This window comes from Manihot esculenta, chromosome 8 (assembly GCF_001659605.2).
Source record: "Manihot esculenta cultivar AM560-2 chromosome 8, M.esculenta_v8, whole genome shotgun sequence".
Lineage (NCBI taxonomy): Eukaryota > Viridiplantae > Streptophyta > Magnoliopsida > Malpighiales > Euphorbiaceae > Manihot > Manihot esculenta.
This window is the reverse complement of record NC_035168.2, coordinates 429,664-442,866: the sequence shown is the minus strand read 5'-3', so window position 1 is coordinate 442,866 and position 13,203 is coordinate 429,664. Positions and strand designations below refer to the sequence as shown.

The window sequence follows — 13,203 nt, the reverse complement described above, 5'->3', positions numbered from 1 at the left end:
CATTTATTGGTAGTTGTAATTCATTTAATAGGAGCAAAGAATGCTTATACATGATAGTTTGTGAAAGTGGAGTTGTTGGATCCTAGCTCGCAATACAATGTAATCAATCAAGCCCCTAGACTCAATTTGGCAGTTGAAATTACCAGTAGTGTTACTTGTGCAGCTTTCAACTCATTGTACCTCAATTAATAATCACATAACATATATTACTTCAAATAAAAATCAAACTGTTGAAGTGCTGCATATATATGGCTGAAATTTGGACCTCGGTGAGCAAGAAGCAACTTGGTAATAAGTGGACCATTGATCACAATGCTTCCAGTACAAGGTTTGCGCACAAGAAGCAAAAGGACGCGCCATATTCTTTACGAGCAACAAGCTTCCAATATGTCTTCAATATCTGGATCATCCCCTGCTTCTCTATCCTGATCAACACAAAAGGAAAAAGCCAAAAAAAAAAGAAGGAAATAATTTGCAATTCATTTGGTATGAACTTTGAATTTGATTTGGTTTGTAAGAAGAGTAAAACCCATTCGATTTTTGATATCTTGAAAAATAAAGAGAGTGATTCAATGTCCGCGATGGAAATCACTATGATGTTCAAATGTTGTACCTAGTAAGCCTTTTTATCTTTATCAAATACAAGTCCAAATCCTTAAGTAAATGATTTATTATGAACATGTGTTATGCTTTCCTTACGACATGACTGCTGCACATCAAATTTTTTATGGAACAAAATATTTTGAGCTTGTTGATCAACAAAGCTCTTGGTTTTGAACCACTAGAAATCAAAATGGTGAGAACAGAAAGGATGGGCACTAACCTTGTGGATGTATGAGATATTTGTTTTACCAGGACCTACAACTATAATTCCACCTTGCTGCCTAAGAAACAATTAAATTCATTTCTAATGAGACAATGTTTAACACACACAAAGCACTGCAATATACCTTATTAGACCACATATATGATATCAATTTCCTACAATGACAACTGTAATATCTCACAGTCAAAACAAAATCAACTTCGCAAGGTGACTTCTTATGCATCTCGCTATAAGGATCGTTGAAACAAGATGATTCACATACCAGCCACTCTGGACACAGTCTCCTTTCAGATGAAAGTTTCCAGTCTTGTCGATACTCTTCCATGTAAGACTGTATTGTCTTAAGATGTAAGACTGTATTATCTTAAGACCTGCCTGCATGTTTGAAAGTTTGCTGAAAGAAAGCTCCATTGTAATCAAAGTGCTAAAAATTTGCTCATGTCCCATCTACAAGTCACCAGTATCCATAATATGAAAGAAAAAACAACATATAAAAATGTAACATTTCTTACATACTTTAGGAGTAAATGTGGTCAAAACCCCAGAAACGAATTTTAGTGCCTCATATGATGAGTGGTTAGGATCTGCATAAACTTCTGGAAAAGGGGGGACAAAAAAAATTGCAGTAAGAAAGCCAACCTCCTTATTTGCTCAAGGAAAAATCCATTTTGCAATTTTCTTAAATGTGCATAACAGCTTGTGATGCGTCTATAAACTTAAACTACCACAAAATACCGTAACTTATTTCAATTTCTATAGTAACATACCTCCTTTGAATTTAGTTTGCTCAAAGAATGTTTTTGCCTGCATCAAGTTTCTAAAGATGGTTATCAAAATCAAAACACACCCACCACTCTATGATGTGCTTAATATATGGAATAATATGTTAAGCAAGCGTGTAATTCACTATCAGTATAAAACTCAATCGCACTGGTAAGTGGTAACTAATTTCCCTTGTTTCCTAGGCTGGACAAAGTTTCACTAAATGCAACCAAACGTCTATGTCCCCTTAGTCTACGGATGGCATAGGAAACGCATCCAAGGATAAGCGCACAGCCATAGGATACTTGCAGAGATTAACAATTATGCATAAAAAGGTATCAACATGCCTTACCAAGACATACCTGATCTACGCTTCCAGGTCCAATTAAAACAAGTGCCACGCCGGATGCATCCATTATGTCCTATCAACAATCAGATCAAAGTTATGAAAGCCATAGCAAATAGACGACTCAAAACTAAATTTGTCTCATCTGTCATCTGAGTCCAACTGGTTCAGGAAGGACAAGGAAACACATTGTCACTTCTCAGTCTCAGGTTGGCCCAACATTTTCCCTAGATCAATGGTTCCTAGCAAAGCACATGTAGGGTTATAGACCATACTACAGCATAGAAGAATCCAAACCCAAGATGTACATTTGAGGTTCCAATGAAACAGTAAATATTGCTCGTTTTAACCACCAAGCAGAAGATACAAACAATTTATCAGTAGATATCTTTAGTTTTCAGTCCTTGCGTGTGATTGATTACCTTCTTGGCAGCAAGATAGTCAGCGCGTTTTCTACAAAGGACACATCTGAAAACCAACTGAAGATATAAGATCGCTTTGCCTGAAGTGACTGAGCAACCCACTTAGATTAAACTTGTCATTATTACCCAAAATAACGGGCAAAGGCAACAACAGCTTTCCTGTCTTTCCATAAATCTGAAACTGGAATTCCATTTCCATCCAAATCGAACACCTTAACCGTCTCCAGTAAATTCGCGCCCACCAAACTCGAAGTTTCATTTCCTATTCACAATAATCAAGCTTACGTAGGTTCATAAATAATTTCCCAAGTCAAGTGATAGTAACTAGTAAGAACACTTGTCGCGAGATCCCGAGATTGCAGAGCAGACGATGGGTCTTTGACGCTCGGTCAAGAATTTAATTGATCTGCAGCGGTGGCCCGTTGATGCGGCTTCTTGAAACAGAGGCGTCGAAAGTGTTGTGCTGATGACACTGGGTTGGGGTATTTTCGGTGAGAAAGCGGTGGACTGAGAAACCGCCATCTCTGGCTTGCGCGGCTAAGAAGCAAAAGCGGCAATTGGGTCGTTGGTTATGGCGAGGCCAAAACAACATTTGGAAGAACACCAGCAAATCAAAACGACAGTCAAAGACTTTGAAATTCAGAAAGCTAGCCCTTACCATTCTTAGCGTTTTTACAGGTGAAATTTACTAAAAAGCCACTTTATGGCGCAAAAGTTCTGCATGCAAATTTTTGATTCAATGGATGTGAGTGCAATTTATTAATGAAATCATGTAGAATTTTAAAATGATAATACGCTATGGACTTTGAGCTAATTAAAATTAACAATTAAAAAAAGGGAGAATTGAAAATGCGGTTAGTTTAAACTGACTGGACTGGACATCGGATAACAATAAAACTCCAAACAAATAAAAATTAATAAATTTATTTTTAATTTTAACTTCTATTTAATGGGTAGCTAATTATAAATTATTTAACCATGTACTACTATAATATCTTAAATCGAAATCAAAAGAAAATTAGAACCAATACTTGGTGAGATGGCTCAACTCTAAGTTTGCCTTATGGAAAGCTTAAAAAAGGGCATTTGAGTTGAGATTGAAAAAAACATATTAATTACTAAGAATTCCTATCAAAGTAATCATTCAAACACCATCTTTAACTTTAATTTGGCCTTTCTTTATATATAACAAACATTGGTATTAAAGAAAAATAAATACAAATTTAAAACTTATGGCAGGGACGACAAAGCGTAGATATTTTTACCTAATGCATGCCCAAATAAAATATATTTTTACCTAATTCTTCCATTGGCTTCAAAAAAAACAAAAATTAAACCAAACTGTCTAATATAGTCATCTTATTTAATCCAACGCCGTTATGACACCCCTTCAATTATAAACCAGTAAACAGCAGAATATACGCTGGACGTTTGCCGTCCGTGAAGCAACCTAAACCTCCCACGTGTCGTGTATCATATCTACGAAGATCATTATAGGAGCTATACAAACCTTGAGCTCCCGGCTTTTGATTTTGTCCAGCTCAGCAAGTCCATGTGTCCCCTACAGTCTTCGCTACGTGTAAATATCCCATCTCACATGGCACTTCTCGAACGTTCCACACCTCCATTTCGTCCATGTCAGCATCATCGTACTCATCTAATCTCTCTTCCCTTCTCCTCCTAACTATTAGGTCGCCGATATTTCCTTCTTCCTCTAGTTTCCTTGTTTCTTACACCAGTCAAGCTCAATTTCTTTCAATTTTTTCCACTTCTTCAAAAATTCTAAACTTATTTTTCAACTTTTAACAGTTGACATGCTTTGAGATTTTTTTTTTTTTTTGTAATGTGAAATTCTCTAAGATTTGTTGCTTAATCGAGCTTGATAATGAAATTGTGGAGGTGATTAATCTTCAGTCTTATCTGTGTAAGCTTTAGAGGAAATTTGTAATTTTTTTAAACTCTTAAATATTGTGACGAATTCATATTCATTTTTTTTTTGTTATTTTGCAACTTCTGATGCTTGAAGAAAGGGTTCTGCAGTAATTCGAAGATGCTTGAAATGAGTGCTTAGTAGAAGATTATAGATCTTTGTGATTGTCTTTTTCTTAATTAAATTGTGTTATGGTAGAAGCTTTGTTGATTCTCTGTTTGCTCTTGACTAGGGTTTGTTGATATCCTTTATACTATTATTTAATATATGGAATTTAGTCAACTACAATCCACTCTCTGTCTTGGTTGATATTTATGGGTCGAGTGGTAATTACGAATAAATTTTTTTTTTTTTTTGGGGGGGGGGGGGGGGGGGGAAGTTTGAGACTTTGTGTAGTGCCTATTTGTCTTTTTGGGTTGACATACATCTTAGATAACCAGATTGATGTTTATTCTTTTAGGACATTCTGAACATAAAGAGGATTGAACCCCATTTTTTGTCATATCTGAGGTGGTGGTGTTTATTTGGTTATGGATCTGCTCTCTGCGTCACTGCCTGCCTGGTGATTTGCTCCTTCGTTTCAGGTTGAGCTGAACTGGCTTAGAGGTTGGGTTTCTGGAAGTGGACGCTATGCGCCATTTGTTTTGTGGATTGAAGAGGGTTTTTCACTGTTCAGCTGTTGCATCTTCTTTGTTATTATTATTGTTATCAGGTTTTCTGAATCTGATTGACAGGGAGTGTCTAGATGAGCGTTGATGGTGATGGTGACAAAGATTTGAGGGAACTAAATCACCTGCTACAAAGTGTGAATAAGAGAGTTAAGGATGGGATTGTAAGTGAGGAGCAAAATTTAGCTGAAGATTGCAGTTTGGAAGTCAATGGCACTGCTGAAAACATAAAAGATGGACATGGAGGGGCTCCTCAGGCCCCTGCAGCTGCACTGCAAATAACACAGCAACAACAATCTCAAGGATCGACAGTTTGTTGGGAGAGGTTTCTCCATTTGAGATCCCTCAAGGTTCTGCTTGTGGAATATGATGATTCTACTCGACATGTTGTCACTGCCCTGCTTCGCAATTGCAGTTATGAAGGTTTGTCTAGTGTTCTTTTGTGAATGAATACTTTATTATAATAGTGAATTTTCATGGAAACAAAAATAAGGGTTTAGAGCTCTGAGTTAAATTATGCCTGCAGCAAGTGTTATACATTTATAAAATCTTGGGGAACAAAAGTGAATGGTTCTCGCACTCTGAAGATGGAAAAATCCCTCAGAAAATGTTGAAAGCAATATTAAATCACTGATTTTTTTCCTAAAATTTTGAAATTTATGTTTAAGGAACTTTTTATGTTTGAGGAACTTTATTAGTCTGGTACGTGGGAAGTAAGGACTCTAATACTGACTAATATATGGATGGCGATATCTTTCTGAAGAATGTTGACAAGATGCTTCTTTCAGTAAACTTTTCAAGTGTTCGAAATTTATGTAACTATGTGAAGGAACATTATTAGTTTGATGAGTGGCAAGATTCTAGAACCCCTGGTAAGGTGCTTGTGAGCATTCTGCCATTCATATGAACCCAAAAGACCAAAAAGACCAAGAAGTGCAGAATAACTTCATTCAGGTTGTTTCTTGTGGGCAAACTGTGGCCAGTAAAAAGCTTCCCCTTTTCTCAAAATGCATCTTTATGTGCAAAGTGAATTTCCACGCCCCAGGTCAGATTTGATAGCTGATTAATTTGGGAGATAGCTGGATGCTGCCATGTGTCCCAGACGAGCGGTTTGGGTCGATTACAAGGTGGTCCAAGTTGTAAAAGAGACGCTTGGAGTTATTTGCTAGGCAAGTCAATTTTAGAAGGCTAGCAAGATCTCCTCTGTGCTGGCACTTTGATGCTTAAGTTAGAAGGTAGTAGTGGTAGTAAATGAGGACTTAGGAAATAATAAATGAGGTATCTTTCTATAAATACTTTGTACTGTTACAATTGCTAGAAATCAGCGACTGCTAGAAATCAGCTTTAGATCTTGCTAGAAATTAGCCCTTTAATTGTTGTAAATTCATCTTTTTATTCAATGGAATCATGGCTGAAACAAGCAAGCCATTTTCATCAAATTCTGTGAATTCAAAAGTTATCAATTGCTACAGTTATGCTGTGCTTATTATTCTTATTGCCATGTCAGTTATCGAAACATCAAATGGATTACAAGCATGGAAGATACTAGAAGATTTGACCAATCAAATTGACCTAGTCTTAACTGAGGTAATCATGCCTCAGTTATCTGGTATTGGTCTTTTATGCAAGATTATGAGCCATAGGTCACGCAAGAACATTCCTGTCATCAGTAAGTTATTATTCATTCATTTTATTGGGTTATGGAATAAAGCCAACTGTTTAGTTATGAATTCTTCTTGAATAGATACTTTTAACAATCTTTTCTGATGAGATCTATGTGCAGTGATGTCCTCTCATGATTCCATGGGCTTAGTCTTTAGGTGTTTATCAAAAGGTGCTGTTGATTTTTTAGTGAAGCCTATACGGAAAAATGAACTCAAGAACCTATGGCAGCATGTATGGAGAAGATGCCATAGTGTGAGTAGTCAGAATTTTCCACCTCAATTTTAAATCCATGCCTCAAAACAACTAGTTCATCATAAGTGGCCAACTGCTTTTCCCTTTTTCCCATTTTTCTGAAGGCATACAGAAATAAACACCTGTTTGCATCACTGCTTAGACCATCCTTTTGACATAGATGGATTCAATTTGGAATTTGCATTTCTGCAATGATACTGTTTATGGTTTTCAGTTTCATGCATGGGCATATTGCTTTACATGCTTAATGTATATTTCCAATTTTTCCCTTAGTCTAGTGGTAGTGGGAGTGAAAGTGGCACACAGACTCAAAAATCTGTTAAATCAAAAAGTGTTGAGAAGTCTGACAATGACACGGGAAGCAATGATGAAGAGGATAATGAAAGCATTGGTTTAAATCTAGGTGATGGAAGTGACAATGGGAGCGGCACCCAGGTGCGTAATATCAGTCTCTTATTGCCAAGACCATGTTTTTACTCATTATTTACTTTGCGTATTGCATATGGCCAGAGTCCATCCAGACTCTCCTGGAAATTTGTTATTGGCGTGTATTTATTGTGATTGCATTTGGACTGTTAATATGCCACTTTTCAACTTGTACATAGAAAATTACTTTAGTTCTTGTAGACTGTAAACAGGTTTTTGGTTGCTAATGTCCTTAGCTTTTCTATAGGCAGTGAGCTGGATAGCCTTTGGTCTGTAACCTATCATTTTGATTTCATTTCTGCCATTGTTTTTTGGCCTTATTAAATTTATTCTAGTCCATCAGGACCATCACGAAGATGATATATGTTTCACCAGAACCAGATAAATAAAATTATTCTATCATTTTAAAGATTTTTTGTTCAGTTAATGGAATAGGCAAAATGCTTCTAAAAGATTCAAGAAAGTAATTCATTCTACAAGTATCTTCTTAATATTCTTGTTTTTGATTGAGGGGACAGCAATGACTTTCCTTCTCCTCCTTGAACCATAAGACTTACTTTTGTTATTACATAATTACTTTACCTATTTTTAAATGAAATCATTGGCATTTATTCTTCAATAATGATGATGATAATGACATTGCATGAATAGTATTATTCAAAAGCATGGTCTCAGTGGCAGTCAATATGTTATGGTGATAAGTTGCATCTTTAGGTTAACTTTTGCCAACTCTAATTTGTTTTCCTCAAAATCAAATAATAAAGGAGATCATCCAACAAAACTTATTGAACGTATGTCTCATGCAACATAGAGGCAGTAAGTTCATAGTAGGGAAAGTTTGAGTGATTATTTTCGGTATATAATATGATGGATAATGACAATAATTTAAATGCCCCCACATATTATAAATGCTATTGTACTTTGATCAGGCAATAAGTTATTTATTGGATTACTATGTCTTCTTCCAGACTAGAAGGGGCTTCCCTGACCCCCTTGAACACTGTGTCAGGGATATGAGATTCACTTATTAGACAATATTTTGAAAAGTTCCCTTCCAAAGATGAATTCTTGTATCTATGAATAAATATGCATGCAAAAATGATTGGGTATTTCGAGTTGATCTTGGAAAAGTCTTGAGATATGAAGTAGATTATCGTAAACTAGATTGTATGAGATCATTTCAATTTCAAACTCCCTTCAAACTAGATTAAAATGCTATGATAGCATGGGTATTTTTGCAGAGCTCTTGGACGAAACAAGCTGTAGAGGTTGACAGTCCACGGCCAGTGTCTCCTTGGGATCAAATTGCTGAATGTCCTGACAGCACTTGTGCTCAAGTTATCCACTCAAATGCGGAAATATCAGGTAACAAACCAGCTCCTGTAATCACTATAAAAAAGCAAGAAGAACGGGAGGAACAACTTGGTACGTAGATGATCTGTGTACCAAGGCTTTGATTGAGCTATCATTAGATGTTAATTTGTTGTTTAGGTCATTTTCATTTCTTTTTTAATGTCTGTTTTTCTTTCCCTCATGTCAAACCTATAGTGGGCCACTTTTGTTATATTTCAGATAATGCAATTGGTAAAGACCCAAAGAAAGTTGTGCCAGGAAATCTAGAGTTACACCTTGAATACCAAGTTGAGGATCCTATCAAACATGTAGATATAAAACAGAAGAATGTTCTAGAGAGGGAACCCGGTAAACTCAAGGAGCAAATTGACAAGGGACAGCTAGACCTCAACAGTGAGGGTCCATCAATCAAATTAAAGTATGAAGCTGCTAGTCTGACAGGTTTCATCACAAACACTATTGATCCCCATATGAATAGCATGGATTTTGAGGCTTCACATGGACATTCCAAGATCTCAGATATAAAAGATAGCTCCTCTAATGATGCTAAAGAAACACTGCCCTTTGAACTTAGTTTAAAAAGACTTAGAGGAGTTAAGGATGTAGGGACCACAATTCTGGAAGATCGTAATGTCTTGAGACGTTCAGACTCATCAGCTTTTTCTAGGTATGACAGAAGCAAAAAGAACTAGTTTCATTTTCTGTTGTCAAATTAGAGATCCTACATAATTTATATTGAATGCCTAGGATAGTTTTTTCATATCTGCTTTTCATTGTGCAGGTACAATGCAGCCTCAAATTCAAATAAGGCTACTGGTGCAAACATTAAGAGTGGTTGCCCAAATGATTCTAGTTTAGATGTTACCAAAAAAGGATCAGTTTGTGATATGCAATCTCATTCAAATGGTGATCACCCTAATCAATACTCAAATGTTGGTAGCAATAATTTTGATTTGGATTCCACAACAAATCACACTTTTACCGAGTCAGTCATCTTGAAAAATAAGTCAGCTGTATCATCCACAATCAAATATTTGCATCCACCTTCTACTTTCCAGCCAATGAAAGGTGACCCACTATGTGCTCCTCAGCAGATTTTATCAGAGAAAGCTAATGATGTAGCTGGTACAACAATGCTAACTCAAACAAGAGACACCATTCAGGAACTCCAAATTCCGCACCTTAATAACCATTATCATCATCTTCCCAGCATGCAATCACAACAGCAACAGTTGGCAACTGAGCATGATGATTCATCATTGAAGAAAATGGCTGCAGCTGTTCCACATTGTGGGTCCTCCAATTTGTTGGGTGGGACTCTTGAAGGTAATGGTGGCAATTACAGTATCAATGGAAGTGCTTCAGGTAGTAACCACGGAAGTAACCATGGGAGTAATGGACAAAATGGGAGTTGCACTGCAGTCAATGCTGGGGGGACTAATGTAGAAAGTGATAATGGGATTGCTGGTAAAGCTGGAAGTGGTGATGGTAGTGGGAGTGGGAGTGGAAGTGGGGATGGAAACCGAGTAGATCAGAACAAGTTTTCTCAGAGAGAAGCTGCCTTGACCAAATTTCGACAGAAAAGAAAGGAGAGATGCTTCAGAAAAAAGGTAACTGACATTGAAATTGGTTTTCATTCAATTAAGGTTGGAGTTTCTATATTAAGACAATTTCTTTTTTATCATTTTCTTCCCATTGTGGTTTTTCCTTTCAAGTTCCCCATTTTTATGGAAGGGTCTCCATTCTTTATTTTCTGTGCTTTTGCTTCAAAGGGAGATCATCAAATAAAAAAAGAAAATCTGGAGAATCACATTTCTGTTTGCTCTTTTCTTCTTTGCGTTGCAGTATATGGCATCCTTCTTCAACTTTCATTTTCTTTGGCTTACTGTGCTTGTCATTTGCTTATTTTCTATCTTTGTGCTAATAGGGCTAAGATAAGATTGCTTTAAATTTATTATGATTTTCTCATCCACTATTTAAATTGTTCTATGAAATTTTTGTGTGGACTGGAAGGATTTCCTCTTTGTTGGTCATACATTTCTCATACATCAAAGTTTCATATTTTGTTGGGAAAATGAGTACAACAAGTGCTTGCACTTTTAAGTGAACTTGAACTCTTCAACTTTAAATTTTTTGCAATCAAAGGCTTGATTTAATAAATTTTTTGCCAACTGACTTTGATTGTACAATCAACAGAATGTTCACATGGTTGTGGCTTTTAAGGTTCATATGGATTAGGGAAAAAAGTATCAACTGGACAGGCTTTTAGGTATGTTATGCTACTTCTAAGGAGTTATTTTTTGCTGCAGTTATTTCTTTGTAACTGTTCAGCTGGGATTATTTTTCCCACTCAACATGAACATGAATCTCAGAGAATGGTCCTTGATGTACAAATGGTCAAAACCATTTGAGTAGAAAAATTTTGTTTGTCCAGATTTGATTGCCAAATTTAAAATCAGTGAACTTGTGTATAAAACTTCACTGAACATTCAAGCACTACTATTTTCATTTTCTCAATTCTTTTGGGTGCTTCAACCTCTAATAAAAGGGGTTGGAACCTGTTAAACTTTCCTGCAACTAGAGGATGTGTATCTGCATGTATGAATACCCAACATGATTCTTTTTGTATTGTACGCTTGTGAGTATTACATTCATATCCAATCACACGTGAATGTCAGAGAAGGCTCCTTGATATACAAATGGTAAAAATCATTAGATTGGAAACATTTTGTTTGTTCAGACTTGTTTATTTCTACCAGAGCATGATTTCACTCCTTCAATATTCTATCATTGCATTAGGCTATGCTTCGGAGTTAGTTTTATTATTTCTGAATATCATCCAACTTTCCTTCTGTCTTTCAGGGTTGCATATATTCTCATATCAATTGGAATTGAGACCCTCCGTTTGACATTATTCGTTTCACAAGAAAAGAATTCAAATAAATTCAAACAAAATCATACATAGATTTCATTTTTCTTTGAAATTGAAAATTTTGTAAGTTAAGAAAGAAATCAATTCTTCCATTCCGTACAAGAAATTTGATAGACAAGAAATAGATTAAATTGAATTCATTTGAAATCTTTGATTCCAAACAAGGGGAGAAAGTTTTATGCTGATGTAGCAATGCGATCATTTCTTGTTTCCTTTGCGTGTCTTTTGTTGGCATAATGGCCAGATTTTCCTTATAAATGAAGTTCAAGTATTTTCCAGTTCTTATGCCAAGTCTTTGTATTTTTCATTATTTTGTGGCTGCACCTGATTTTGCTTCATTACTGCCTTCCATTATCTGTTAATACAAACAAGTTAAATCTTCTGTTATTGAAGGGTTTCCCAACCAACATGCTAATTGTCATACCTGCCAGTTTACCGGGAAGAAATGGCTTAGATTTCCTAACAATGATTTCATATTTTAGGTTCGGTACCAAAGCAGGAAGAAATTAGCTGAGCAACGACCGCGTGTGCGGGGACAATTCGTGCGGCAGACAGCAAATGAGAGCACAAGCAGAGCAACCGAGAGCTAATTGATCCCTTGATCTGATAGTGACAATTACGCACTGATTAGTCGGGGCATAGGTGGCTTGACATCAATAGATAGAGAACAAAAACTGTATTTAATTGATTGATGTGAACTTTGACTGCAGAACTGTATTTGTTGCTTAGAACTTTTTAACTGCTACTTCTATGGGAAGGTGGCTTTTCTCGAAAGAGCTATCCTTTGAAATAAATTGAATTAGATATTGTTTGTTGGCTGTCTGAAACTTGCTTAAGCGCGTTTTTTGTGAGAACTGGGAAAGACTGATTGATTTGTTGTTCTGTGAAGTTGCTATTTTGGATGATCTCTTACTTTTAATTGAGATTTGGGAGTCAAATGATTATCCCGTTTAAATGTGACAAGTTCATCGTGCAGGAAGAGTTGAGGAACAAGAAATGACACACACTTCCTCTGGAGGAAGAAGGATACATTCCTAAGCTTCTCTTGAACTACGCCAGTTCCTTCAAGCAAAGCAAACATGGTGAGCTGTCGGAAATGCCCTTATTTAGTCAAATGTATTTACATGCAAATACAGAAGAGGCAAAACATGGAAGACATTATATGTGATATTTAGTCTTTGATAATATCCTTTCATCTTGTGATGGTTTTAACACTATCAAATGCCTCTCTTGTTATTAATGAGCTTGGAACCGTTGTGCTTTGATGCAGGATGATGACTCTGAACTGTGGATCCATGCAATAACTCAGGATACTAGAATCAATAAGTCTCTAAATAACAGCAAATAATATTTATATGAGAAAAGTAAATAAATAAAAAGCCAAGTGTTCTGGATAATGGGAGATTTGAATGAGTGGACTAAACACTAGCATTAACAAAGACTCATAAATTAGTAGGGAAGCATTCTGTTGAACTTGCAGATATTATGTTGAGTTGATGAATGCATGTGGAATTAAGATGGCCCAATTGTATTGCTGCTCATAGAGTATCGGTGTGGAAGGGAAATTTTGCACTGGATCTTTGTAGCTATTCCTTTTTTTTTTTCCACCCTCCTATTAATA

The 13,203-nt window shown here is 36.2% G+C and overlaps 2 protein-coding genes across 16 annotated transcripts; one reads left to right on the top strand and one right to left on the bottom strand.

Annotated features, from left to right (window-relative positions):
- Positions 1 to 2: 2 nt before the first annotated feature.
- LOC110621323 (thioredoxin-like protein AAED1, chloroplastic) lies at positions 3 to 3,088 on the bottom strand. 2 transcript variants are annotated; one of them, XM_021765556.2, is made up of 9 exons: positions 2,698 to 3,085; positions 2,483 to 2,618; positions 2,357 to 2,402; positions 1,951 to 2,010; positions 1,594 to 1,630; positions 1,343 to 1,422; positions 1,089 to 1,201; positions 824 to 884; positions 3 to 425 (listed from the first exon to the last, which is right to left on the bottom strand). In XM_021765556.2, the coding sequence occupies exons 1-9, from the start codon at positions 2,876 to 2,878 to the stop codon at positions 366 to 368; spliced, it is 774 nt and encodes a 257-aa protein (XP_021621248.1). In that variant the 5' UTR covers positions 2,879 to 3,085; the 3' UTR covers positions 3 to 365. The 2 variants fall into 2 exon arrangements, 1 of the variants encoding a protein (XP_021621248.1); XR_006351734.1 differs by lacking the exons at positions 3 to 425; positions 824 to 884; positions 1,594 to 1,630 and having other exon boundaries at positions 1,141 to 1,201; positions 2,357 to 3,088.
- A 942-nt stretch (positions 3,089 to 4,030) lies between these two features.
- On the top strand, positions 4,031 to 12,961 carry LOC110621325 (two-component response regulator-like APRR7). Of its 14 annotated transcripts, none has more exons than XR_006351671.1 (11): positions 4,054 to 4,280; positions 4,747 to 5,377; positions 6,462 to 6,623; positions 6,738 to 6,871; positions 7,145 to 7,306; positions 8,539 to 8,662; positions 8,870 to 9,317; positions 9,432 to 10,260; positions 12,065 to 12,224; positions 12,559 to 12,664; positions 12,853 to 12,961. XR_006351671.1 is itself a non-coding variant. In XM_021765567.2 (10 exons), exons 2-9 carry the CDS (start codon positions 5,032 to 5,034, stop codon positions 10,886 to 10,888), a joined length of 2,247 nt encoding a protein of 748 aa, XP_021621259.1. In that variant the 5' UTR covers positions 4,054 to 4,280; positions 4,747 to 5,031; the 3' UTR covers positions 10,889 to 10,919; positions 12,559 to 12,941. The 14 variants fall into 14 exon arrangements, 10 of the variants coding, with proteins under 10 accessions (XP_043814878.1, XP_021621259.1, XP_021621256.1 ...); XR_002488965.2 differs by lacking the exon at positions 12,065 to 12,224 and adding an exon at positions 10,847 to 10,919; XR_002488966.2 differs by lacking the exon at positions 12,065 to 12,224.
- Positions 12,962 to 13,203: the final 242 nt, after the last annotated feature.